Source organism: Pempheris klunzingeri, chromosome 22, assembly GCF_042242105.1.
Source record: "Pempheris klunzingeri isolate RE-2024b chromosome 22, fPemKlu1.hap1, whole genome shotgun sequence".
NCBI lineage: Eukaryota > Metazoa > Chordata > Actinopteri > Acropomatiformes > Pempheridae > Pempheris > Pempheris klunzingeri.
Window position 1 is genome coordinate 2504251 of NC_092033.1, and position 27979 is coordinate 2532229.

The 27979-nt window shown below is 44.3% G+C and overlaps 1 protein-coding gene across 1 annotated transcript; it reads right to left on the bottom strand.

Annotated features, from left to right (window-relative positions):
- On the bottom strand, nt 1–27972 carry ntf3 (neurotrophin 3). The gene is made up of 2 exons (XM_070853935.1): nt 27851–27972; nt 1–931 (listed from the first exon to the last, which is right to left on the bottom strand). Exons 1-2 carry the CDS (start codon nt 27866–27868, stop codon nt 53–55), a joined length of 897 nt encoding a protein of 298 aa, XP_070710036.1. The 5' UTR covers nt 27869–27972; the 3' UTR covers nt 1–52.
- Nucleotides 27973–27979: the final 7 nt, after the last annotated feature.

Consider the following 27979-nt stretch of genomic DNA (forward strand, 5'->3'; position numbering starts at 1 on the left):
GGAAGTAGAATTCCAAACAGGTAGTCCCCCAGCAGGGATTGTATTGTTTTGTTTACGTCCTATGACGTTTCCTGGACAACGCGCAGACACAGGAAGTGTCTATGCGTATCCACCTCCAGCCCACTGAATTGCGTTCCTGCGTCAGCGCTCGGACGTACGTTTGCGTCGTCTTGCACTGCGAGTTCCAGTTCTTGTCATCGATGCCCCTGCAGCCGCCTTTAAAGGGCCTCGGGGTCCGACAGCGCGTCTCATAAAAGTACTGTTTGATGTCCTGCGTGGCAGTGGTTTTAATTTTGGCCAGAACGGTGACTGGGTCCCCCCGGTGGTTCATTGCTTGGGTTTTATCCGTCACCCACTGGCTCTCGCTGTCACACACAGAATATTCCCCACGGTAGCTCTTGTGCTCGGCGTAACGCTTCTTCCGTGTTTTGTTTCCTGCTGCCCCGCCGTCCAGTCTGCTGCTCGTGAAATCATCTGCGAGGTACAGCGGAGGCGGCTGCAGCGGCGGCCGGTCGCTCAGCAGCACTCGAGGTGAGTTGTACCGCTTGTGCTGCCTGAGAAGGTCCGAGTTCAACAACATCACCTGCTGGTCGACCATGTCGTCGCTGCTCCCGCCGCTTCGAGACCCCATCCCCCACTGGTCTGCATCGCCCTGCTCCTCTAGAGGAAAGTTTGCACTGAGGACGGGAGGCAGCATGTCCTGGGGCTCAGTGTCCCTGCTCTTCCCCTGTTGGCTCTGGTTCCCCCTGGTCTTCCCCCTCGTCAGGTCGGCCTGAAGCAGCTGGATGATTAGGGAGTTTAAGGGGTCGGGACTCGGCTGCTGCTGTTGCCCCTGGCGACTGCTGTCCATGTTGGTTGCCTGGATACCATAGAGGTACACGAGGACCATCACATACAGCAGGATGGACATCACTAGATTCACCTGTAAGATCTGCAAAGACAGAAAGGGGGAGACGTTCAAGAGATGTGCAAAACTTCTGGCTGTCTTCCTCACAGAAACTAGAACTTTCTCTCTTAATAACAATTAACATTCAAGGTTTACAAACTGAGGTGCACCTCTCCAGGGTGGTGATACTGTGTGAAGTAAATGAGCCATACATCCGCTTTTATTTAAATTATAGAGAGAAGATAACATGTTCAGAACCTGTCTGAGATTTTCCCTGAGGATTAAAGTTGTGAAAGTCTCTCTGTAGGAACATTTGGCCTAAACCTTATTACCACAATGTAAATAACAGTAGGAGTGTGTGTGTGTGTGTGTGTGTGTGTGTGTGTGTCTCGTTATGAACACAATTATGGGAACTGATGTGCTGCTACATGAACAAGACACCGTGTGGCCTTAAAGTACCTCTGTTTAGATCATTCTGTTTAGAGTGATACATGGAAGCGCTTGGCATGAGCATGTCAAAGTGTGCAGAATGAAACCTGGCCCACACACACACACACCAAGGTGAAAACTAAATTACAGTACTTCAGGTGAAGGAGAGAAGCAGTATTGTGATGGGAAGTTTGCCAATTTGAATCCCCGGACCAGCAGGATGATACTGAGCTGTAACACAGTGACTCATGCTCTGCTGCAGAACTGTCAGAAACCAATACTGCTGGATAATTAGAGAGATACTGGCACGTCAGATCGTCTCACTTTTTCTGTCATGACGGGTGAAGCTGCCAATTAGACAAAGAGCTGGTCTCCAAGAAACAACCCAAGCCAGTTGGGTCACACCATGTCTCCGTGTCTTTACACTTCCTCGACGTGTACGTTCCAAAATAAACGAAGATGCACTCTCATTTTTAGTGGTTTTGGAAATGTTCGTTAAAGATTGCAGCCTGCAGCCGCTGTGCCGTGTCTTCCAGCCTCCAGCTGCAGCTAAGAACCTGTAACGTCTGTTTTTACTACTGTATGTTATCTGTGGGCTTTTACTCGGGTACCTGATCATCTGCCCAAGGAGTTTAAAGCCCCCGTGGTGATCAGTGGGACATAGTATAACACCATGTTAGAGGCATTTTTCAAATGTTTGTGCATGTGGGAAAAAAAAGCAGATGTTTCAGTGCCTCATGCTTATTACCAATAGGCACGGGGCAGGATGTGAACATGAAGTGTGCCTCAGGGAAGTGTTATTATCTCTGACTAGTTCTTAGAAAAATGGTCTTTTTTTTTTTTTTGTTTTGTTCATTTTTTGTTCTGTTCTCTCTTGTTTCCTTCAGGAAATGTGACTGACTAACCCTCATTCATGAAGCTGCACATACTATCAGCCTCCAACTGCAGCCACAGTTCTCTACTGCTGTTTAATTCATTTCATTTGATTAGCTTTTCACAATCACTCCAATAACTGATATGTGGAGTGCATTGGATACACGTTGGCATGACAAACTCATGACTCCTGCCTAATAAGTCCTAATATTCCCTTGAAAAATGTGCAAAATCTATGAGTAAGTCAAAGAAGAGCACGAGGTGTCTGCATACTTCTCTGCTGTGCCACCCTGTGTAATTATCGTGTTGCCACAAATAAGCAGGTGGTGACATGTATTCTATGTTGTTATTTATGTTGCAATCCAATGCAACCACACGTGCTTAGCTAACCCTTCCCCTGACAAAGAAAGGTGCGAACGTCTTTCAGAGAGAGAAAAGGGGAAATAAAAGTTGAGGGATAATGTGCAAACAGACGGCTGTGAACTTAAAGAGGTGACTCGTTCCCATCAGCGATGTTATGGAGGGATGATACAGCTGTTGGAGGGAGGGAGGGAGGGAGGGAGAGAGGGAGGGAGGGGCATCTGTTCAGCAGCAATGTCACCTTACAATCACTGGCTCGGAAAAGGCATGAACACACACACACACACACACACACACACACACATAGCCTTGTTATCCCTACATCATAACGGCTAATCTCACTCCGCTTCTGTCCGAAGACACTCACCCACACTGACATATTAAATTCATTCATATTTTACAATATAATAATACAATCCAACCAAAATATCCTCACTTTCTGAGAACATTGTCACTCTGATGCTCTAAACTCTAATCTCACACAGGTAGACATACAACAGCATGCACATAAAGTGAAATAACACTAAATAACAGATTATTAGATAAATTATTTTATCAACACGAGTCCAAAGAGGCTCGGCTGGTGCCTTTCTGCAGAGTGTGCGTCTTCTCCCCCGTGCTTGTGTGAGTTTTCTCCACATATCCACTCCAAAGACATGCAGGTTTGGTTAGCTGGTGACTCTAAATTGCCCGTAGGTGGAAATGTGAGCATGACTGGTTGTCTAGCTTAATGTGTCATGTGATTGACTGCTGCCCGGACTCATCTAGTGTCAGCTGGGATTGGTGAGAACTGGTGCAGCAGAACCAGATATAGACGTAGTTCTTCATCCCGTGTCAAAAGCTGCTGCCTACATTACCCACAATGACCTGGGTGTGTTGCGCTAGTAGCAGCTAATGTAGCTACGAGCCTCTAGCACAGAGGCTACAGAGGTCTACCATCCTCACCTCTTCATGACCCCACACCCCCGTTTCTTTTTATTCTTTTTATTTTCAAACTTGCACAATTCAGACCCGACTGATGCTGACTCAAGTGACATCACTCGAGGACGTCTATCAGATTTCAGCTCCTTTTGGAGCCACGAAATGTTTGATACAACTTTTTCTCAGCACAGTACTTCCTGAAGCCTGTAAGCAGACTTATAAATCGCTGGAGTTGTCCTTTTATTTTAACTGTCACATGAGATTCACAGACTGAACAACAGATATATTCATTCATTAATGCTAGCTTACTTAGCATTAGTGCTAAAGCATGCTAAATGGACAAGAATTTTAATATTTTATGAAATGCAAAATAAATTTTGATCTGGCCTTTTAATCACACATGGGTGCGGTTAAGTTTGTTAATATTTTGGGATGATTTATGTTTAGAATAATCTGCCTACCTAAGAGAAGGGGATTATGTTAACCAGTTATTGTGAGACTGACACAACCGTTTCACTCAGCTTCTTCGCCTCTGCTTTGGTGGTTCAGTCCAACTGCATGAAGGATTTCTTTGTAAATCAGGCGCCTGGCCCCATGAAAACTGCTGCCATAATCACTGCCATAAAAGCCCTCACTGTAGTTTATGATGCTGACATTCTGGATCGCGGAGGCTAACGTCGCACAGTGGGTGAGCGATAACTTTCTCAGTAGGCAGGGCAATAATGGGCTGAGCGTGCGCTGTAATGCTTACTGTAGGAACAAACATCTGCACAAGGACGGGAAAAAATGAGGAAACACTTTCCCACTGAGGACACTTTGTCCGTAATCACCTCTACAAGAGGCTATTTTAGGACATGGGCTTGAGTTCAGGGTGAAGCTTATAATTAGGTGTTGGTTGACATTTACGGTTAGGGAATGAAATTAGGTATTGAAAGTCAGAGTATGTGTGAGAGAGAGATAAAGGAAAGAACAAGGCTGACAGATGTTAATACTCATAACCGTAAAAATGCAATAAAATATATTGTCAGGATATTATGAGTCCACCTGTTTCAAAGGCATCAAGGTGAATCTATTTACAGACGCTGGACTGTATTCTGTTTGAACGACTCTGTGACCACACAGCTGATAATGAGTGCTTGTTTCTCTGTCTTTCAGTCTGCCTGATTCACACAGCAGCTGAAACTGTCCAAAGATCAGGGGCCAACATGTCCGACGACGAAACGCACTGATGGAAAGAAAAACAAGCAGGTATTTGGGAAGCCGACGCTGTGATGTCTTTTGTGAGTTAAGGAGTCAGAGTGCTTCAAAATCACAAGTGTCTCAACATCTGGACTTCATGCAGATATGCGACTTTTAATATGATGTTTGCAAATAGGTTTCGTTTTTATATTTAAAAAGTCGCATCCATCAAATTTCATGCAACTCCATGGTTAATGAGTTATTCCCATTGTTATGATCCAACATGTCTCCTCCTCTCTGTGGCAGCAGATTCATTCCTTCACCTTCAAATGTCACCCCAGTGACACTTTTACTCTAAGACATGTTTGAACAGCCCAGTTCCTTTCAAGCATACCACAACTTTTACTCTCTTCTTCGCTCTGCTCTGAGTTGAAGATGAGGTTACACCTCAGCCGACAACTCTGTTTCTCCAAAATGTCACATTTTCATGAAGAACTAAAATCAGCGATGCCCCAAGCTTGAGGTCTTGGCAAGTTCAAGATATTCTGGTGGATTTAAAATATTCCACGACCCAAAAAGGGCAAAGCATTTTCTCGACCCATGGAGGACCATGTGATCCTTTAGCTGCAGCATTCACTAAAACACGATATCTTCCTCAAAGCTCTGAGCGCGCTGGTTACCTCTTGGAGTGAATGCACTGTGTAAATACTGTAAATTACTAAAGGAGCAGGTTTGGGCAAGAAGAAACATCTGAAGCCTCCGGGAACAGTCAGAGAGGATTCCTCACATTTATCTACAGGTCATCAGAGATTCAGTGGGGTTGCGTTCAAGCTGTTTAATGAGCACCGGTTACGAATGTCCTCTCCTGTTGTTTTTTAGGGCAAAGTTACCATCAGCATCGCTTTTAGAAGCAAACAATCCTCCTTAAACCGACTTTTCCCCTCACAGCAGAAGGGATTCGACACAGCAGGAAGCATATTTACAAGAGACTCACCGTGTGCCTCTGAGAGATGTGCTTCACACTTAAATGGATAATTGCTCAAGGAAAATATATTTTTCATGTGACATTCAGATGGTGCTGTGGCCTGAAAATAGTCGCAGAACTGGGTGAAACTGGATTGCAGGGTTTTGGGGCTTTGTCGCCTCGCCCCATGTGACTTCTATGAATTTAACATGAATATTGGATAAATGTTTTCTGGCATTTTCTGTTGCCAAAAATCTGCCAAAATGATAAATGGAGTAATAGAACAAGATGAATCTCTTCCTTGCACTGTCCCTGTCTGCCCCAGACACAACAACAAACAAACCAGACCTTGTGGGTGCTGTCGCCTATTCCATACGATTATTTTCAAAGAGCTCATTTGTTGGACAGTTTTTCTTTTACGAGATGTTTCCATACACGATCAAAAAGACACTGAAATCAGCTTGTTGCAGCTTGTTGTATTGATTGGCTCCTCTTCCTAAAACCTGCCAATTATGTAATTTAGCTTTGTGTGGCTTTTAAATCATCCTCCATCCTGACAGACTTCTAGAGCACGAAAACAGAAGGCAGAAAATGAAACGTGAGCAGGTTTGGTGAATATCACGATACAGAAATGCTTGAAAATAACCGTACTTCATTGCATTTTTTTTTATGTGGAACTTCGATACAAGCAAAAACACCTGCCTCACATGGGGCGAACACTTGACTTGAAAAAGACTCAAAACTAAACATCATGTGGCACCGAGGTCATGAGAGAATGGCTCCCGTTGTGGAAACAGTATTTCTAAATCTCTGCCAATAGACACATTTCTACTGTTGCACGGTTTTTACCCTCATATTGCCCAACCCTTTTAGCCCCAGGGCTCAAGGGATGACGATGCCAGTCTGTCAGTCTATTGCTTTAGATGAATAGAAGTCCACACATTCATGGTCCCCAGATGATGAAGCCTACTGAAGCCAGATTTCAGTAATAAGCTGTACTTTGTGGTGTTCAGGTGAACTTTTCAATCTGCAGACTAGACTAGAGTGTTTTATAGGCAGCATCAACCAGTTAGAGGCTAAACACCTAAGCAGCCTAACGATTTTCTACCTTTCTTTATTATAATTATAATATATGGTTAGTTCCCTCTTCTACTTAACTAAAATTTGAAACCTGCATACAACAGCACTAACAACATTTTAGTCTCACACACATGCTGTGAAAAAAATCAGCTCAGCCAAACTCAAACTGACTGAATGCTGGAAATTCAATAAAAGTGAGTTTGGCAGACGAAGCAGAAATGGAAAAAGCAGACGGCTCCATGCCAATAAGGAGCACCATGGGCAGCAGGCAACATCCCAGACGAGCACAAGGTTCGTTCTGGCAGCCGCAGCTCAGATGTTCACACCCTGTGAAGGAAACTTATTTCAGCCACTTGTATCTCATCCTCTGAGTCACGACCCAGAGCTCATGACGGTAAATCAGCACTGTTGCGGAAATCCAACTGTCAATCACACACGCTTCAGGACCACGTCCTCAGCGCGATGATCTTTACTCGTGCTATGACAACACGTTTAGCCACAACATGACTACAAGTGAATAAGGATGAAGCTTTATCCGCCTTGAGTTTCTGTCCCTGACATGCGAAGCAGACATCTGAGGACAGGTCAGGACTTGACGGGGCAGGTACACAAAAAGAGACCGGTTTCCTTTATGCAAATGTCAGAGTCATCTGGGTAGTTCTGCACCTCAGGCAGTGGCGAGGGACAGAGAAGAAGAGGGGCTGGTCGCTGGGGCAAAAGAGGGAGTGAAGGAGGGGAAGAAATGGACGTGTAATGTAGTTGGACGGCTGGTTTGTAATTGGGCAGAAGACGTACGAATGACAAGTGGATGAATAACTTAGATTTCAGGGGTGAAAAATATATTTGTGTAATTTTCTCATGCAAATGTTTTTTTTCACATTTATCTATTTGCATATCAAGAGTGGACGGGCACTCAGCAAAGGCACCCTGAGGAACTCAAACCGGGGACTTTGCAGTTATGTGGTAAGCACTTTTGCCACTCAGCTGTCAGGATGCCCCCTAATTGTGGGGCGAGTAGGTTGACACCACTCTCATGTCAGTGAGGTAAACATAAAGGTGTGTTAGCTTAGCTTAGCATAAGGACTGAGAACGGATGGGGAAACAGCTGGCTACATGTTAAGGACACTTGTTCACGTCCAAAGATACACACTGTAAATGTTTTATTAGTCACTATCTCCATGCTCTGTGCTTCTTTATTATGCTAATTTTAGAGTGTGCATGGACTTTGGTAAAACCTGAGTGACGTCCGCTTGAACTGGAGCGAGCTGCATGACCATTTCCCCATAAATCTTTGTCTCTCATCTTGTTTCGAAAGATTTCCCTTACAGAGGAACATCCCATCAGCCAGGTAGGAATGCAATTACCTGCTACCTAGACAAAGACGAACCACGAATCACAAGACCTGCTGTTATATTTAACAGATAATTCAGATTCCACGTCCGAATCAAAACAACCCCGTGTTGCTGAAAGAGGAGTAAAACCGTTCACACAGAATTTGATTTCATTTTCAGAAGAACAAATGTTGGCAGGCGAGTTAGCAGTGTTTGTCTCACTCCCTTTCATCCCTTCATATCACCAGCTTAGGAGGCTCAAAACCCATTAGATCACTTTCCAGCCCCCTCCCTCTAACATTATCCCTTCTTCATCCGCTCATCATCTCACACTCCTATCTGCTCATACTCATCCTCACTTTGCTTCTTTCTCTGTCCGCTTCAGTTTCCGTCCTGTTCCTAAAGCTCTTCTCACAGAAACAACACACACACTGTGAAAAACTTCCTTTCTGTTTCACAGAATCAGTACTCAAGCATCATTTATCACTTCCATATTTACGGACTGTCCAGCATTGAAAGCACAATCTCCACTCTCATTATAAATGTATCCAACTTTCTAAGCTCCATTTCCCTCTCTGCGTGTTCAAAATACCTGTGCTTATCATTCCCCGGAAAACAGAGCTGGGTAAATTGCCATGATCCTCTTTTCACCTCCTCTCCACGCTCACTGAAGCTGCTAATCTGACACAAGCTTGTGTTGAAGTTCAGAGCAGCCAAGTGTAGAAATGCACACAATGTAAAAGCACTGCGAGAAGGCACAGATGTGAGAGAGCTGATCTATATGATTTAAGTGATTTAAGAGCTGCCCTCAGGTTGTATTTGCATGCAGGCTGAGCGCCACAGACTCATTAGCTCTTAGTTTTTGAACTCCTGAGGGATTGATGCAGATATTCAGTGTGGCAGCAGAAGCACAGGCGGGTTTCCTCGGCGGTGACGTCCTGGATGGCCGCACAGACTCAGACGTAATGGATGGCAGCTGGGCTGTCTCATAAATATGATGTCTGGTGTTCTTCATGTGCAAATGCATACGCGCACAGGGAGTGGACACACACACACACACACACACACACTCCTCCACACTGCTTCTGACTTTACACAACTATTTCTGTCACTTCTTGTGTATCACCCCATGTTTGTCCGACACCCACACCTTCGACTGAGGCCGTTCAGAATAGCTATTCAATACTTTCGGCTTCCAGCATGGTCAGACGACGTCGGTGTGCAGTAATATGCAGGCAGCAAAGCTTTACTGCATGTTTAGATTTCAGATTTGGATTTTCATGTTTGTAAATGAAACAGTTCACCACAAAAAAAACTAAAGTAAAACAATCTCAAGGCCTAATTGCAGCAAAAGAGAGCGTGTGTGTGTGTGTTGTTTGTTGCAAATGGCAGCACAGCCTGTGGCAGTGTAAGTCAGATCATGTTGGGGTTTGTTCCTTTTTGTGTGTGTGAGCGTGTGTGTCTGACTTTTGAGTGATGTGGAAACACAATGAGGAATGTAAACCTAACAAAGATGAAAGAGCAGCCTCTTATGCTCTGGCTCTTGCAGCAGCAGGAGACGCACATGAACAAATGTCTAACTCACGGAGCCTCAGAAACGACGCTCCTGTCGCGGATCTGTTTGACTAAATATGTAACAACGCTCTTTACGTCTGTCCTTGAGCCTGTGTGTGTGTTTCAGTGGTTGTTTTTGTGTGCATGGCGGATCAGGAAGGACATAAAGTACAGAACCGCAGGCCAGTTCAAACAAACATGAAGCTGCATCAGCAGCCTTTTAGCTTCAAGGCAAACATACAAACATACAGATTTATTTTCCCAAGATCATCCACAGAGAATGTAGTAAGTTTAAGTGCACGTTTTAAATGTCTAGTCTTACATAATTATCTACAGAATATCACGGACCAGGACTTTTGACAGTCTCTTGACAGTCATTCACTTCATCGACTTCACACTGTGCAGCTGACCAAACGACAAAGAAATCTTTAAAAGAACATTATAGTGACCTCTCCAAAATGGCGGCCTCTCTACCGCAGATGTTTGTGCACATCTCAAGAATCGTATCATCCCACTGACTTCATTTTGCTGAGGGCCCAGGACAGTGTAGTGTCCAGCAACACTGTAAACTCAAAAAAACATGCACGGCCCCTCTAATGGTGCTGAAATACCAGGTGCCAAAGGAATCTGCACTTTCTGAAGAGGCATTGCACTATTGCCCTTAATTGGCACATGAAATTGAACACACCGCTCCACTCCGTTCTGGTGAACTCCAATTTTAAAGGGCATGAACAGGTAAAGGGCTGTTTACTGGCATAGAGGAGTAGCATGTTGGAGCAAGACAGACGCCAGCCCATCCATCTGATTAACATGAAGTAATGATCCACGTCTGGCAGGGAGGCAGCAGAAAGAGGGTAAACTAGCTGAGATGATGTGCCAAGATGGGGAATAGGAGCATAAGAGGGAAGAAGGGAAGGGAACGAAGGAGAAATATACCATCATGTTGGTTTTCCAGGTTTCTGACTCCACTCTCATCAGCTGCCCGGCACCAAACGGCAGGCGGCCACAGTTGGCAACTAGTTGGTGAACATAGTGGAGCAACTGGCCCAGTTGTACACAAATGCAGTGCATTTGGTTGAGCCGTAAAACCGAGGAAATGTAGATTAAAGCGTTTTAAGAGCTAAAAGGAGGTTGAGTATTGGACTTAATTTGGAAAAGTTTCATTAGATTCCAACAATATGTAATCTGTGCATTTGCTTTATATATAATTCATGAATTGATCATATATATCAGATCAATCACTGAGCTGTACAAAGATGCTGTCAGTTGAACTGTAACACGTGAAGCCCCCTTGAGAATGTGCAGGAATAAGAAAGACGATGAAGAGGAGGAAGAAAATAAAGTGTCAGTGAGGAACCTCAAGTTACATCACATAGTGACGATGTCCAGGAAAATCAGGAGAGGTGGGAGGAAGAAAAGTGAGAGGAGATGAACTATTTTAAGAAGCTGGGATGAAAACAACAGTGACTATAAAATCAGTCTAGCGTCTGAACTGACTAACTGGGGCGCCGGCCTGGTGATCTAAGGGCAGTAGAGCTTAAGAAGCCGAGCCGACTGCTGCGAATGCTTCAGAGGGAAAGACTTTTTGCACATTTGACCCAAACTAAAACTGAAGATGTAATATTCTCTCTATTGAAATTGATTTTATAAGATTGGTGGCAAAACAAAGTGACTGCTGCATCTTCTTCTTGCTCCTTTACCTCCCAGGTACAACCAGTGGGTCAGTCAGCTGCGTCCAGGCGTGACCTAAACACACGAGGTCTGTGTTGTACTGACCCTGAATCTAAGGACAAGAGATTTAACTTGTGTTTTGACTGCCAGGTTAGAAATGTAAGGACACCTGCTCTAAACTAATTACAGATTCACTGCTGCATGTTGTGCAGTACAAGTGTGCCTGTCACATAAGTCGCTGCGTCACGGTTCATAAAAGCAGAGCAGCGGACCGTAGATTTAAAGAGATCTCCCAAATCCCAGCAGTGAAAACAAACCCTGAATTTAGCTTTGACTTGTTTTACTCATCTGGCTTGTCATAAAGCCTACAGGCCTGTTTGTACTGCGTGTTTTCAGATGAAAGCTATTCTACCAACTCAGTTACACAACAGATGCTTTCAGCAAAGCAATCTGATTAGTCAAACAGGTTGCCACTGTGCTGTAATTGAAGCACAGCTATATGTGTTTCATGGTGGCAGGAACCTTTCCTTTCCTTTGTGAGTGTGTGTGTGTGTGTGTGTGTGTGTTTTATTTATATGCATGCTGTCCTGAGGCAGAATTTACAAGCCGTGCACAACCCTACTTCTTTTTCTGTATCACATATTGCACCTCACTCTGGAGCTGTTTATAGTCAGTCACCTGCAGCAAACACAAGAAAACGCCACAAGTAACAAAGATTAACATTTAACTGTACGAGCTGTGTTCACATTAGTGGTCATGAGAATGTTTACCAGCTTAATAAAGTGTAATGTTAAAGGCTGCAGAGGTGGTACTGTGTCTTATCCATGTCAGATGTGCAAAAAGGGTAATTAAAGTGTCGTTCTTAGGTTACAGATTTGAACGCATAAACGAAGAAACAAATAAGGAAGCGGTGTGATTGAAGGAAAACGCTGTCCTGTCAGTCTCAAAGATGAAGACAAGCTGCACTGTAAAAACTATAAATAGCATAAATAAGGATTCCAAATTGTTCAGATCAAGGAAGATAACTGATCAGCAGTCAAAGTAAAACAAACCAAGCCGGCGTCTGCCAGGAAAAAGTGAGTAATTTAGACGCCTTCTTTATTTGTGGTCTAATATTTCCCAGCTTTCACACCGTGATCCGCTGATCCACGTCTGGTTGTGGCTGTAAGTAGAACAGCAAATCTGTGGTGAGCTGAGTGTCGGTATTATACTGCTTTTACCAGTGAAAAATAAAATCAAGGTGACCAACTTGATCATAAAACTGTCATGTTGTTTGCATAACTTAATTTCGTTTGTCTGCTTTAAAACATTGAAGTTTGAACCCTATGATGTCTTGAGGCAACTTTTCTTAAACACAGCTCCACATCAGAAGCCAACTTTCACTTGAACACAATGAACAAACAGCTGGCGTTCAAGCAGCAGCGGAGGCTGAAGATAAAAAAAGCACTACAACAGGTTTTAGAACTGTGGTTAGTGTACTTTCACACGGTCACAGACAGACGCGCATATCATTTCCACTGTAATGGAGAATTACGTGTTTACTTTGGATCACAAAACTGACTCTACAATGAAGCACACAGGGAGGAGACAGGCGGGACAGAAGCAATAATGCAGCACAAACAAGGGTTAGAAAAGACGGAATTAGGGGAGAATATGGAAGTTAAACAACTTTAGTGAGCACACGCAGGGCTGGAAACAACTGTTGTCCAGCCTGGACCACCAACAGTGTGGGACCGCTCACCCTGACACGCTGTAAACCGCTGGAGTCTAAACTCAGTCGGGCTTTTGGCACCACAATGAAATGTGATAAACTCAGCGTTGCTCATTCATATTAATCTACGAGCTGCACCTTTATTCGTCAAGCAAGACTGTTAGATGATGTAATAATTAAAACACACACCCGACAGTAACTTTTTCTCCAAGCAGCTCGATCAGGACACCGATGGTGTGTGTGCTGCAGTTACCGTGGAGACCCCAGTGATGATGCAGTCAGGGTGCTTAGCGGTGGGGCTTAGCGAGCAGTTTGTGCCAAACCAGCAAATCCCCACACAGGGATTTTCACCCAGCGATGTCTGAGCCCTAATACTGTCCAATTGACTCCAGATGTTACAGCAGAAAGAGAGAGAGAGCGAAAATAACGAGGGACCCAGTCGGTAGCTCAGTTTCCTGCCAAGTGTTTGCTCTGCAAATTATAACTCATCAACAGAGTAATATCAATACTTGATAAAATATCGAAGAGTTTCCGTGCAGGTGTCGACATAAACAGAAATAATGTGATTAACACTGCTGTTGTAAAGATATGGATATGCTTGGAATCAGGGTTGTGCTGAATGGCTCTATTTAATTACACAAGTATTTACAAGTGGCTCCTGTGGTCCTGAAATGACCGCCGGAGTTGAACAATGTGGATTTTACCACCAAGTTTTCCACTGCTCAACACGTTCCTGATATAGATTCAGCTCCATTATTCAACGAGTGCTCGCTTCACAGTTTGGGCCCTCAGACGTCAGACTGGAAAACCTATTCAGAAAGCAGGTAGAAAAACAGCGTGAACTCATGGAAGTGCTTTGATATTGATAAAGGGAAGGTGTGAAAAGGTGATTTTGGGGGGAGACAGTTGCATGTTGTGTAACCTTCTTTCTGTAGTAAACTAAATTTCCTCTTATTTCTCACTCCTGTCTCTCCTTTTAACTTATAAACAATTAGGTTCTCTTTCCAAAACGCCGCTCAGAGGGCTGCACTGAAAGGAAGAGTTCAACATTTGGGTATTTTTAAGCTTTCTTCTTGGACTGAAATCCCTTTTAAAACGTCTTTGTGCTAAATATGAAACTATCACCAGTTAGCTTAGCTTAACACGCATGTTAAAATATTTTGCCAAGCACTTCTCTCCTCTTCATCACATCATCATCAGAGTAAATTCATATAAAATATCTAACAATCTCATCTAAAACCACAGCATGTGAATAAGAATACGGTGTAACGTGGTAACTAGTGAGCTTCAGACGTGCTGGTTTTGTTACTAATGGCCAGGGTAGCTGTTTCCAGTGTTTGTGCTAAGCTAAGCTAAGCTAACCAGCTGCAGGTAATAGCTTCATATTTAGTGCACGCACACACATGAGAATATCAATCTTCTCTTCTGCGAAAGTATATTTTTTATAGTTTATATTTCACTAAGTCGAGCAGTTTTCCACTTCCTGTGACCTGAGTAAATTTGAAACCCCACAACATGAATTAGGCAGTTGAGAAAGGCGCCTTATCCTCCTCCTCCTCCTCCTCCTCCTCCTCCTCGTCCTCCTCGTCCTCCGCCTCCCACCTTGCTGTCTCTTCAGCCCCGGGGTGTTTGTTTGAGTGAAGGGCAGGGCAGGATTCCAATCATAACAGTGAATTACCCTCTGTCTCCTGCCAGGTGAGTCATCTGCATTTGCGGCTATTACCCCTTGAGAAAACTAATTTGTGGCCCGTTGTGGTTGCATAAGCAGGAGTCTCTGGCGTGGTGGGTGTTTGTGGGGGTGTTTGTGAAAGGGAAGGTGATGTTCAAGCTTTGTGATTTAAAAAGTGCTGGGGAAAGTTTGAATGCATGTTAAGACCAAAGAGTCTTAGAGAGTTTACATTCCTCCACACACACCTTTCAGCGACCGAGAGGAGAAAGATGTAGTATTTCTCTTGAGTCTCATCACTGTTCCCCCCCTTCCATGGATCTAATTGCACAAATTGTTGATCATTTATAATCTGAAGGGATCCAGACGGAGCCAAACAGAAGGATTTTAGTTGGTTGCAGATTTTTTCTTAATGGATGTCTGGACTTGTAACTACAACAAATGCCGACGGTGTTTTTGATCCTTTATGGCAGATATATCGCACACTGATGTGACTCTCTGTTGTTTCCAGGCTTTCGATGGGGTAATAGTCAAACTACAGTTCAGTTCAGTTGTTTTGGGGGACCAACCAGAGGTCTGGTGGAGCTTTTTAGCTAGTTACTATCAGCATGACGGCCAAGCGCAGATTGTTCCTGAAAGCACTACAAACAAACACAGAGTATCAAACAAAGCTGATTCCTCCAGCAGGACCGACCCCCTTACAAGCCCTGCTTTCAACCGTGACGGGTCTCAAATGAACCCAGATAAAACAGTAGTAGAGCCGAAAACACAAAACAAAGCACAAGTCAAAGCAGCCAGTGGCTCCAAACAGCAGTGATTTGTAGCTGAGAAATTTGAACTTTGGCAGAGAAGTAACTTAAAGGCACCCTGCGGCGTTTACGACCTCGAGCAGCACGATGGCGCTCGGCACCGATCCACATTCCTGACAGTCCTATACACTGATATATGCCAAGGAAAATAAACATGGATGTGAATAATGCAAGTTTCAACATTTTAAAGGAAGGAATTGTATTCAAAAGTCACTTTCATATTAGATTGACGGATGTATTTTAACCAGAGGTCGAACCATTAATCGCTTTGACTGTTGCTTGTAGTTTTATCTTTCAACAAGTTCATCTTCTACTCTATAAATCCACCAGCAAACCGTCCAGCTCCCAGGACGTCCATCCCTGGGGCCGACTGCAGCACAGCGGACGGATTACGGACGTGACTCTGATGTTCGCTAAGCTTGTCTGTTACATGCAGAAGGAATCACGTGGGTTTGTTTTCGTGGCCAAGTTTTGTATGAATCTTCTGGCTACTCCTTTAAATCTACTATAACCTTTATATACTTGTATTCGTCAAGACGTTCGTTGTGGAACAAATCCATTTCAATTTTCACATTTAGGAAGTAATTCAGCAATGTAGAATCACACTCCCATAAAGTTAGGGATCTTGTTAGAGACACATTTGGAAAAAAAGTCAAATCATTGCAGCAGACGCCTTAAGCTCTTAAAGATCCTACAATTCCCATAATGCAGCTCATTTGTGTTTTCTATTAGACCGTCTCTAAATCAGATAAATGTTTGAGAGAGCGTTTGTTACCATGAGAGGCCACAGCACGCTCTGTTTATCACTCTACAAACACAGAAAACGATCCTGAAGTGAAAGCAGCCTCTGGAGTGTTTGGGTGGCAAAGTGAATCTTGCAGACTCTCCGACCGTCGGCGGCACGTTTGGCTCTCCTACCGTCTACTGGATAAACGAGTGCAGCGGTGCCGACACACGCCTGTTTAGTCCTTGTGTGGAGGAGAGCGGAAGAAATCTCCATCTCTTTTTCTGCCCAACAGGCCAGACGGACACAGAAGGAGGCCGCAGTGTCGGATGTCTGCGGTTTGCTCAAAGAGAAGGAAGAGAATGTGTTTTTACTTTGATGTGATCTTTTTTTTTTTCATTGCCCTACATCTGACAGGGTTCACTCTGCCTGGATTACACACACACACACACACACACACACACACACATACTGAGCAGAGGTTTGTTTCCTTTTTTTATTTTAAATCAATTTTCTGCATCATTTGTTTCCCCTCAAACACTTTGTGACACACACTTAATATCACACTTAAACCCAGAAGTTTAGCTCACACACAGGTTTGACGTGCAGCCTCAGGAGAGCGAACGCAAACCGAACACCGGAGTCGCTCGGCAAACGAGACCTGTGTGATCTGGACCCTCCTGTGAGAGATGTGGCGGACGGTTGTGTGAGGGTGAGAGAGACGGAGCAGTAATAGGTTATAATAACCAACCCAAATCAGCCGCAGAGATCAGGGAGGCTAATCCTGTGCCAGGCCTAATAGAATCACAGATACAGGAATAGACTGTAGGGCTCAACAGTGGCTTTGACCTTCAGTGTGTGTGTGTGTGTGTGTGTGTGTGTGATGGTAGTATTTCCTGGATTAATGGTCCAGGAGTCACGGTTGGATGAACAACTGGGCACAATAGGCAACTTCCCCGGAGCCCCAGAGCTTCAGGCCGACTGTGCATTTTTGTTTTATTTAAGTTTTTCAGCACATTGAAGCGTTGACCCAGACGGATCTTGACAGAGCGCACCGCAGGAGGGTGTCTCAGCATTTTAAGCACTGGTTTAAGCTCTATTCAGGGCTGGACTCGTCCTGCTCGATGCCCTGAGTCAGTACACCACTGAATCCGACTTGTGCCGGTGCTCGGAGCACAGTGTACCTCTAGTTTAATCACAGATTTTAAATTGGGCTCTGCTTTATCGCCTGATTTTGATGAAAAAGTTTATATTTGATACAGTTTGAAGTCCTGTTTGCTCAGACTGAATATCCCAGCACAGAATAACTGGCATAGAGAGTAGAGGGGATGGAGGGTGAATAGGTGCCCAGCAGCTGGAGCTTCCACAGAATAATGGAGAATCCCTTAAGTTTGATTAAAAGACATCAAATCCCAAGTATTTAGCCATTTTTTTAAACTGATATGACAACTGTTTTGCGGTGCATGAAGTTCCTGATGCCAAGTGAGAGAAATCTGAGCAAATTAAATTAAATTAAATCTGCACATCTCCTTGTACTTGGCATTAATTAACTTTCAAACCACGGTTTATTAGATACGGATCAAACGAGTCACATGAGGCACACATGATCAAGCTTTCCCCTGAGTGATTAGAGAATGAACTGCACTACATTTCTGCATTTCAACAACAACAACAGACGATTCCTGAGCTTTCGTAACAAAAGTCATGATGAATTTCTCCAAGATAGGATCTGTGGCCGTTTCATTCTCCCAGGCACTATTTATCATCTGACTGTGACTTTTACTGCCTGTGTAAGGTCAGAGGAAAGACAGAAAACTGGACCAATAGCTTTGTTTCATGTTTCACTTTTTTCTTTTTCTCTGAAAGAATGCTGCAAAGTTTGAAACCATCTGCACCTGGATGATTTGCTTTGTCCTGTCATGCACACCTGTCTGTCCTAATTACATTTCCCTCCTCTGCGTTAAATATAAAACTCGTGTTTATTCTTGATACACAAATAAAGGAACTCATTTCTACAATTTTCCTCCAGTGAAAATCCTGCATCTTATTTTGCGACCGACTTCCACAGGCAGTGAAGTCCAAAGCTGCCGTCTACCACAAAGTCTGAGCGAGCCGTGCCTCTGAACACACCTGCTCTTCCTCTGGTGTCAGGTGCTTCGGCTGAAAGCGTCCCTGAACCTGTTGCATGTCTGTGCACATGTGTATCTGAAACTAAAGTCAATATTTCGTAACAGTTTGTGAGACGCTTCAGGCTCCTACAGCAACTATTTTTGGGGTGAAGGTTTTATGATGTGTCAGGATGCCACCGTGATGCCGTCAGATGTAGTTCGGTTTTTAGAAATCAGTGAATTAAGTGAATCTAAATGTAACTGAGCAGACTTGTCATAGGACGGCACCTGCTTTACTTTACTTCCAGAAACGTTCAGCACAGTTTGCGCTTATATGCTGGGAACATTCCTGTCTCACCTGCTAAATATTAAAGCCATCAGCTTCATTCCTGTTTGACTTCGGTGTTGTTTTATGGCTCCCGTCTAAAAATCTTCTCCATATATAGTGAAGAGACAAAACCTGCAAATGAGACGTAAAGTTCTCGAGCAGTGGAATACTTCTATTGCTTTTAGATCCCTCAATCTATCAGACAAATCCTCACCTGAATCTTATCGCACAGTCAGCCGATGCCTGAGATAACGCATTACTCTCTCAGTCAGTATGTTTCCACTCTGCACCACCCATCATTCTCAGGGCAGATATTGCTTTTGCTAAGAAACATATCTGATTTCTTAGTGTAACTCACCAGATGTTTAGCTTTTTCATCTCTAACAGCGGAGAGCATCTCATGCTGGACGACTTCCTGACAACTGCTTGGCTGTAGGTTTTGTTCTTCTTTTGGTTTGGCAAGTGGAACAATTTCTAGAATTTCATGGTTTTGCTTTTCTCAGCTTGAGGCTGGTGAGAAGCAGAAGTGTTTCATTCTACCACAGATTTGGTGGTGTTGACAAGGTGTTGTGTAAATATGAGGGTTTTCCTTCTACTGTAAATACTCTCCCTGACATTGTAAACGTTGTGTCAAATCAGATGTTTTAGGCGTTAAAAGGAGAAGTCTTTAGTGCTAAAAGGTCTAGAAGTTACAGTTTTAAATATTGGGACATTGTAGTGAAGCTCCTGTTGATGCTATGGCGCCTATTTTCCTTTTCCCACAATAAAACAACAACGTGCACTGACTTTTATCATCAGGACATCTCCTGCCTCCAGTAATTGTAACAAAAGAACCGACATATATATATTTATTTTCCTTTCAAACCATTTGGATACGACACATTTCTGTGAATAATTGCAAGCCTTCAGATTAAAGTGAGGAATCAGTCCAAAAACTACTCAAGTTGCATATTTATTATTTTTTCCTTACTCTGTCCTCTCCTCCACGCCAACACTCGTCATCCAAGATGCCAAAACTATGACGAATCTGTTCATTTTCTCTTATTTTTAAAAGATGGCAAGGTCGGATAGAACTATACCTGATGCTGTGCCACATATCCACACACAGTTGTTTTCTAGTGGCGTCATGAGGTTGATATTTGAAAATCAGGGTGAAATATCTGGAGAACTAGGATGAACCCTACTGACTTTGGTGATCCTTAACTTTACTTGTGTATTCTTAACATTCAGATACCAGAAGCAATGTGAAAATATCAGCTCTTCTCTCCACTCTCCACCATTTGCAGTGCATTTTACCTGCTACCAAGTTTGACACACGTGAGCTCGTAGTTGCACGACAGAGGTGAACACGGTGGTGAGGTGAATAGATGTGGGTGAAGGCTGAAGTCTGCTGGTACCAATGAAATAAGAGCAGCTGCCAACTTTAGCAGCGTAGAGCTCAGAACAGTCCTTCCACAGAAGAGGTGCTTTCTCTTAAACCTAAATACACGAGACGAGAGCAGTGGAAAAAGTCACATTCCCTGTATGTGTTCACATACTTTTACCAATAAAAGCTGATTCTGATTCTGAGTGGTGCTGCTATAAAAGTACGTCCTGAGGATCATGCACTGGAAAGAGTTGTGCTACTCAGGTTGTCACATTAACACACATATATCACTTGATATCAGTGTTTGCCGTAGTCATATATTTGAATGAATGCAGCTATTTGAATTGTGAATCGGCTTCATTTCCCTTCACATCATGCTAACGGCTCTGTTGACTGTTCCAGCTTTCTGCGTCTCACGCAACGCACCTCCAGTACAAAAGAGACCATGCTTTTCCTACATCTAAGTCCTGTCCTCCTATCATTTGTGTTTGCAGTGCTTATCACTGCAGATGTAAACAAACTAACTACTACTGCTGCTGTCCAGACACACACACACACACACACTGAGACGGGAAGGCGTGCTGTTCAGAACCATATCATGCAGTTGGGGATATCAACCATAAGGCTCTTGTCACATGGAAGATAAATGGAGACTAATTTTAGTCTCTATTTATCTTGGTTGATGTTGGAGGTAAAATCACTTCATCAGGTTTATATTGTGCTTCGGAACAACTCGTTTTGTGCTTTAATACTGGTAGCTTTAATATAAAACCACCAAATGGCCATATTAAAGGAGCCTGACTGGTGCTGGTACAAATGTATCTATAAATAAAGGGTGATTCTGGGTGAGCTGAAGGATCAGATCGAGTTGGAATAGTCAGTTATGCGTTTATTTGGTTAAGTTTAAATTGATTGTACGTGAAAATGAAGACTGGCGTTCAGTCGGATTGTCTCAATCCGTGTGAGACGTGTTAATACGTTTTTAATTGGGATATCGTAGCAGCGGTGTGGGTAAAGACCGCATTAACAGGTGGACAACAAATTCTGTGTCTGCCACTGTTTTTTTTTTTTAAACCTGGGTCATATTTGGTGCCTAAATAACTTGTACATACAAAGAGTTTTGGAGCTGATCAGTACATCGTCTCAGCCAGCAGCTGCCAAACAGGCTGGAATGAATGAAATGCAATGCTTTGGGACAACTGTGTCTGATCACAGTAGGTCCACTAGAAGTGCTTGTTTTAGCCGCCGACAGGCTCAGAGTGTTATTCTAAGTATTGACAGCGTTATAGAAAAGGATCCCTGCACAGAGAGACACCCGTGGGATCAATAAGATCTGTTTTTATAAGTAAATTCACACCAACACACACACTTACACGACTCTGAAGTCTCAGATGTCCGAGCGCAGTTTTTAAAAATCCCTCCAGGCTGTCAGGAGCGTTATCTGTGACAGATTACACATGACTGATGGCAGTATTCACAGAGTGCTTTGGCAGGACTGCATCTGATTATGGTCACGCCAATGAAGCCATTTGAATTTGATTACATATCTCAAGTCAGTTTCAGTCCTTCACACTGGGATAGAGTGTCCCTGTATGGTTTTGAGTGAGATGAACCATTTAAACACCCAAATGAATCCTCTGATGGATCCATAAGATAAAAACAGGCTTCATGAACTCTTCACACGTGGTTTTCTGAGCACATTTTTTCCTCAAGGGTCCAATTTAGACTTTTGGCTTCAGGGTGAAGCTCAACTTTAGGATCAGTCTCATGTTGGTGTTAGAGTTCAACCCAACGAGGGGATGAGCAGGGATTGGGTTTGTCTGCGGTGTGTGTGTGTGTGTGTGTGTGTGTGGTTTATAAGCAGCAGGTTTCACCCTCAGGCCGTCTGAACATCTGTCAGCTCAAATATCAAAGGTGACCAATAACCTGCCACATCAGTCCACGCCGATGTCACCTACAGGCTTCTTCTTCTATAGGAGGAAAATGAAGATGGCCACTCTATTATACAGCAGATAGTTTCAGCCGAACCATCCGCGGCACATCAGAGCTGTTAGAGGTACTTTAAATATCTGGTGTTACTGCTGTGACCAGATCGTTTATGTCTAAGGAGGAAACACAACAGTCCTTTGATTAAAAAAGCTGAAGTTTTCTTGTGTTTTCATGGAAATGATGTAAGAAAAGTGAAAACACGTCTCAGTTAAATAACCTTTTATTTGGCAGATTTGGGAACGACTGCAGATTAACAAGACGCCACTCAGATGGTGTAAACCTCAGCTGAAAGCGGCACATTTTTAAGTACATTCGACATGAATTTGGTTAAAATTAAGAAACAATAATGGTCTTAATGGCAGAAAGCCCCAGATCGTTATCTGATATGATCAGTAAATATAATCCCGTAGCAAATTGGATAAGGCTGACTCATCTAGCTCATTTAAAGGGAATATGGCCATGACTTCTTTGGACACTCATCTGACAGCCAGACTTCTAAACATGTGTAATGTCTTTAGCAGATGGAAGAGCTCAGGCGCCACATACAGTTCTGCAGGTGATTATTGAAGCACAGGAGATTAAAGTTTGTCGGTTTGATTGATTGGATTTACTGTACGCTGCGTGCACTTTGCTGCTAAGTTTAAATACAATTCGGCAACATCGGATCTCGACACAATCCAGGCTTCAGATGTGGGTTAATGTGGATGTAGAAGTGGTTCAGAGATGTTGTAGTCTACAAACCTTAGAGGCACATAAGCAAATGAAAGATAGGCTTCTACGGGAATTCATCCCGGTCAGCGGTATCATGATCAGCTGTATCAGGCAGTCACCAAGTCTGCCTTTTTAATGTGGAAACTAAGAGAGTGGAAAGACGACCAGGCTAGGAGGGAGAGTCCGAGATGGAGAGGGGGATGTAAAGAGAGAGGGAGAGAGCAAATGAGGGACATAAAGATCCAGACGTGAGGGAGATAAAGAAAATCGTTGAGACAGAGAGGCAGATTACCGGGTCAAAACGGACAGAAGGAGGAGGGCAGAGCTGTCATATGACTGAACTGCTGGGAACGCAGAGCCTCACCTTGAAACCACATGATCTCTATCTGCTCCGTCCCAGGGAATTGTGGGGAAAGACGATTTAAAAACAGAAGACAAGGCGAGGAAGTTTAGTTTCAACAGGACTGCACCACGATCTCAGTGAAGATTTAGGAGTGTTTACATGAAGGTAAGCAGTTTAGGTTACAGGTTAAAGGAATGAAGCCCCCGAATGAATGTCCTGACATGTACGTGTGCGTCTCTGTTGCACGGAGCAGAGAAAGCTGTCGAGGCCAAATCCTTACAGTATGTTTTGCTCTAACTAGCCATAAGAATGTCCCGTGTATAAACACTGGGCTAAATGTGTAAACCATGTCAGAGCAGGCACGGCTGTGGAGCTGCAACCATATAGAAGGAGGGGAACAGCTTGATCCACACAGAACAGCAAAGTACAGGATGGAAAAACATCCAAACTTTGTCCTAAACACATCTTTTGTCCGTCTCATCCCTTTGGAATGATGCACATTTGCAGTTACTCACACAACATCGGCGTATTTCAGTTTGAGCCTGTCTCACGCAGATTTAAAGGACTTCAGTACCCAGAAATCTCGCTTCGTAATGTCACTCATGTTCACCAACCTGCTAGAAAAAGCCCGACAAGCCCTGTCGGTGCTTGACTCTGGTAGTCTTACAAACATTTGGCTGTTAGAAAAGGACTTGAGCTCCACTTGACTATGATTGCAAACCCCTTCAGTGTCTTGAAAAGCAGAAACAGCCTGCAAGAAACATCTGTGAAGTGCTGTTGGAGTTGGAGAGTGACGGGTGGAGGGCGGTGGAACTATTAAACTACCTTGACCTGGCACTATAACAACATCTGGCCGAGCACTAAAGATGTAAACAGATCACCTGGTAGCTGTCTTCCACCTCTCGCTGCTCCAGACTGACCTCCCCAAACCCTCTGCCTGCACAGCTCCTGCCCCGCAGCACTCCCCCCAACCATCATGGCCCCAAAGGTCTCACTGGACCAGCTTCAGTTTGCATACAGAGCAAACAGACTGATGGATCCTGGACTTCATGAAGTGCAGACTATACCGGCACCGCCACATCCTCCAGCCCAACCCTCAATACAGCTATCGGCGAGGAGACGGCCTTCGGGGAGGTGGTCAGGGTCCCCGGGGTTCACATAAGCAAAGACTGGCTGTCATCACCAGAACGGAGCTGCCACCCACGGTGGATCTCTGCACCCAGAGGATGAGGAGGAAAACCATTCTCCTCCTCATCCTCAGCCTGTTCTGCCTGCTGCCATCTGGCAAACGGTGCTGCAGCATCCAGTCCTGCAGCACCAGACTCAGGGATCCTTCACCCCACAGGCCATAAGAGTCCTGAACTCTCAAGCTCACTTACTTCAGCACTAATACTCATTACCCTTATTTACATCTCATAGATAGATTTATTACTGCTGCTCCTTATTCTGCACAGTATTTATAATAATAATAATGTTTACCAGCTACTGTATACAAGCTGTTTAACCACCACTACAGCAGGTATATATATATATATATATATATATCTGAATATTTTATTCCTGTATTTTAACTGACTGTGTTTCTTAAACTCTTAGATTCTTGTTTTTTTCGCGTGCTTCTCCTTTACGTATTGTTAGAGGGAGCCTGAGAGTTCACTGCCACTATAATCATTGTGCACATGACAAATGAAGGACTTGAACTTTTCATTTCAAATCCTTCTCCAAACTTCGCACACATTTGTGTAATAATGACATTAGATTTTCCTCAAATAGCATCTAAATGCAAAGCTCGTGATTCGGATGTGGAAGACTGGAGTCTCCCACATGCAGCATAACTCAAATGTGGCTGGAAAATAAAAGTGTCAGATCTGAATCAGGACCAGATCCAGATGTTGCCTGCTGCCACGGGAAGTCTGGTTAGCAGATCTCAGTTAAAGGACGGGTTCAGAGTTTTCAAGAGTCTGTCTGCAGTCAGGTGCTCTCAGGAACATTTAACAGTTGTGCTTGCTGTAATCATTCATCCTGCTCATGCTGGCCACTCATCAATATGAGGCCTCAGTGATTTGAGTTGGACAAACCAAGTGATCACTGACGCTTAGCAGAGACGCATCTGAGGTCAAAGAAAAACAGAATTCAGACACAAACATCACTTGATTTAATCCTCTCACACAAATGAAGCCTCAGATTAGTTAAACACAGACAGACTTTAGAAATATGAACCTATCTTCTAAGGTGCTTCTTATCTTTCAGATATCCTGCTACAAATAGAGGTGATAGTGATCCTGTCTGTAAGTCCAGTGCAATCAGCACCCTGGAGCTGGAGGAATGCTTCAGTAGTGCTAGTTTGGGGTAATTTGAGTAAAACGCAGATTTATTTGGGAATATGCCCCATAAAGAATGTATCGTTCAAAATGTGAGACGGGTTTTCCAACACCTGGTTTTGGAAAACTAGCAACACGGAATAACTCTGCAGCTATGACTTTTCTAACACGTTGTTCTCTGTCGTGAAATCTGCAGTTTGGAGGAAGGTTTAATGGTGACGTGTGGATCGAGCAACGTGTCACCACACAGAATGAGGTGAAGACGTGTGAAACATCACATGGTGAGTAAACAGATTTCCAGAACAGGGAGGTTCAAGGACCCCAGTGTTTCCTGTCAGTCCCTCTGTGTCAGTAGGAGTCATGAATGAAACATCTGTGGCCAGTGACTCACCCACACCAGCAGCTCCTCTTTAAGTGTGGTGCTCTAATCCACCAGTGACCAACTTTACGAGTTAAACGGCACAAGGGAAAGTTACCACACATAATCTCCTCTGTTTATTTAAACCTCTAATTGGCAAGGGGAGCCAATTACCTGCTTGACAGATGTGCATTTTCACACCTGCACGCTTCTAACCGCAGTCATTCACAACACCAACAAGTGTAGCAGCTGCCAGAGAGGGAAAAGGAAGCGCTGCGACGTACAAGTAACAGAAATCAGAGCGAGAAATGAAACCAGAAGAGTGAAGGAGATCGAGGAGGGGAGATAGACACACAGTGAGCAGAACAAAAAAGGTTGGAATGCAGAGCCTGAAGGGACAACAGGGTAGAAATATCAGTTTATTAAACCACTTGGGAGCCATTTGGACCCTTTCTACCCTTTTATCTACTTGATGTTCCTCCCATGAGCACAGCCCCTGATGAGTTCACCACCCCTCACTCCTAATTTGTCTCTTCTCTCCCGCAGTAAAACTATAAAATGAACGTGATTAAAGTGAGTCTTTGCAGCTGCACTGCACCCAGAGCTCTAACGTGCATGCAGCAGCCCACAGCTGCACCAGAGGAGCTTATCTGAGAGGTCATTTTGGACTCAAGTGCCCATAAAGGGAGTTACAGAATGGATCCAGCCCCTCTCCTCGCCTGCTTCCTTGCGTCCTAATTTCCTTGTCCTGCTGTGTGCCTGCATGTCAGGCGGGGCTCTGCGTCAAATCCGCCGCTGCAACAGCTGCTCCGGCGGCCTCCGCGCTCATGCACGCACTCCTACACACACACATACACACAAGTGGACCTCCACAGCAGCGGGAAAGCATCCACGAAAGGCTCAAGACGCCCACTGATGCGCTGCATTACGCAAAGCTGCCGGGACCACATGTCATATCAGTCATAACCAAATGCGCCGCAGCTCATTTCAGGCCATTACACTGAAAGGCCTCATCACACTGGACACACGCGAACAGGCACGCAGCGTGGAGGAGTTTTGGGTTACTGGGCTGTTTGGCTCTAATCCCAACGACAGCTACTAACGTACAAATTGTGGAGTGTGAGGGGGGAGATGACCCCTACACGGATGGGGAACACATGTGCACACACCTTGATCCAAAACATACATTCATCTGCACGCTGCACATCTTGTTTGGCTAAATGTGTCAGTGAAGTTTGGTCTGTAAATGGAGCCCTGAAGTCTTTAACCATCACAGTTTTGCAGCCCATAATCTAATAATGAAACCTGTCTGGTTACTGACACTTTTATAGCTGCATTTATCCAAAAAGTCACGTTTGGGAAACTTCAGAAGTCGTTGGAGAGTCTGTGCGCACAGACGCAGCTCTCTCTCTCCACCTGTGCACACACAAACAAATATACATGCATGCACACACACGGGGGAGGGGGGGGGGGGAGGAAGAGGAGCGCGATTCTAAACCCGCTGTCCGACTTTATGGGAGTCATCTGTGACATATCAGCTTTCACTCCCACTAACGGCGAGCCGAGGCGCAATTAGCGCGTCTTTAATCCAAAGGTACAAGCTGAACCACGTCTGAACCGCTCAGCCAGCTCCCGCTCCAACACGCCTCTGAGGCTACCGTGTGCGCGTGAGAGCCGCAGGAGGCTCTAATGTTTGTGAGCCTTGGAGAGACCCAGCCCCCTGTGTCTACCTGTGCGCACACCGAGAGGGAGAGAGACGGGCAGAGGGAGTGAGTTCGGCCGCACTGACTTGCGCTGCGTCTCATATTCTACTTAGTTTTACCTGCCAAAGCTCAAGCTTACAGGAACAGATAAGTCCCTGAACACACCACGTAGGTCTCCTATATACAAACAGTAAATATTTCCTCTGGAGCACTCAGGACAGACGCCTCCGTGGTGCCCGGTCCAGTTTCCAAAACTTTTTTTTTTTCTTTTTAAAGCTATTCATGCAGTTTTAAAGCTGCACATCACACACACATGAAAATACAAGTGTGTGTGAGGCATCTGTTAATGTCTCCTGCACACGTTGGGGGAGTCTCTGTCCCTGCTTTCGGGTCAGATTCCCCAAGAACCAAAGACTTCTTCAGCGACACAAAGGCACCAAACCAAAGTAAAAGCAGCTTTCCTACCGTAATAAAGGTAACCATAGCATCGGCAGGTTACTATCCAACAGAGTCGACATGAAGGTGATTAATTTGGAGACAGAATCCTTTGGCGAAAACTTCCCACTTTCTGAGGGCTGCCGCCGGTCTGTGCGC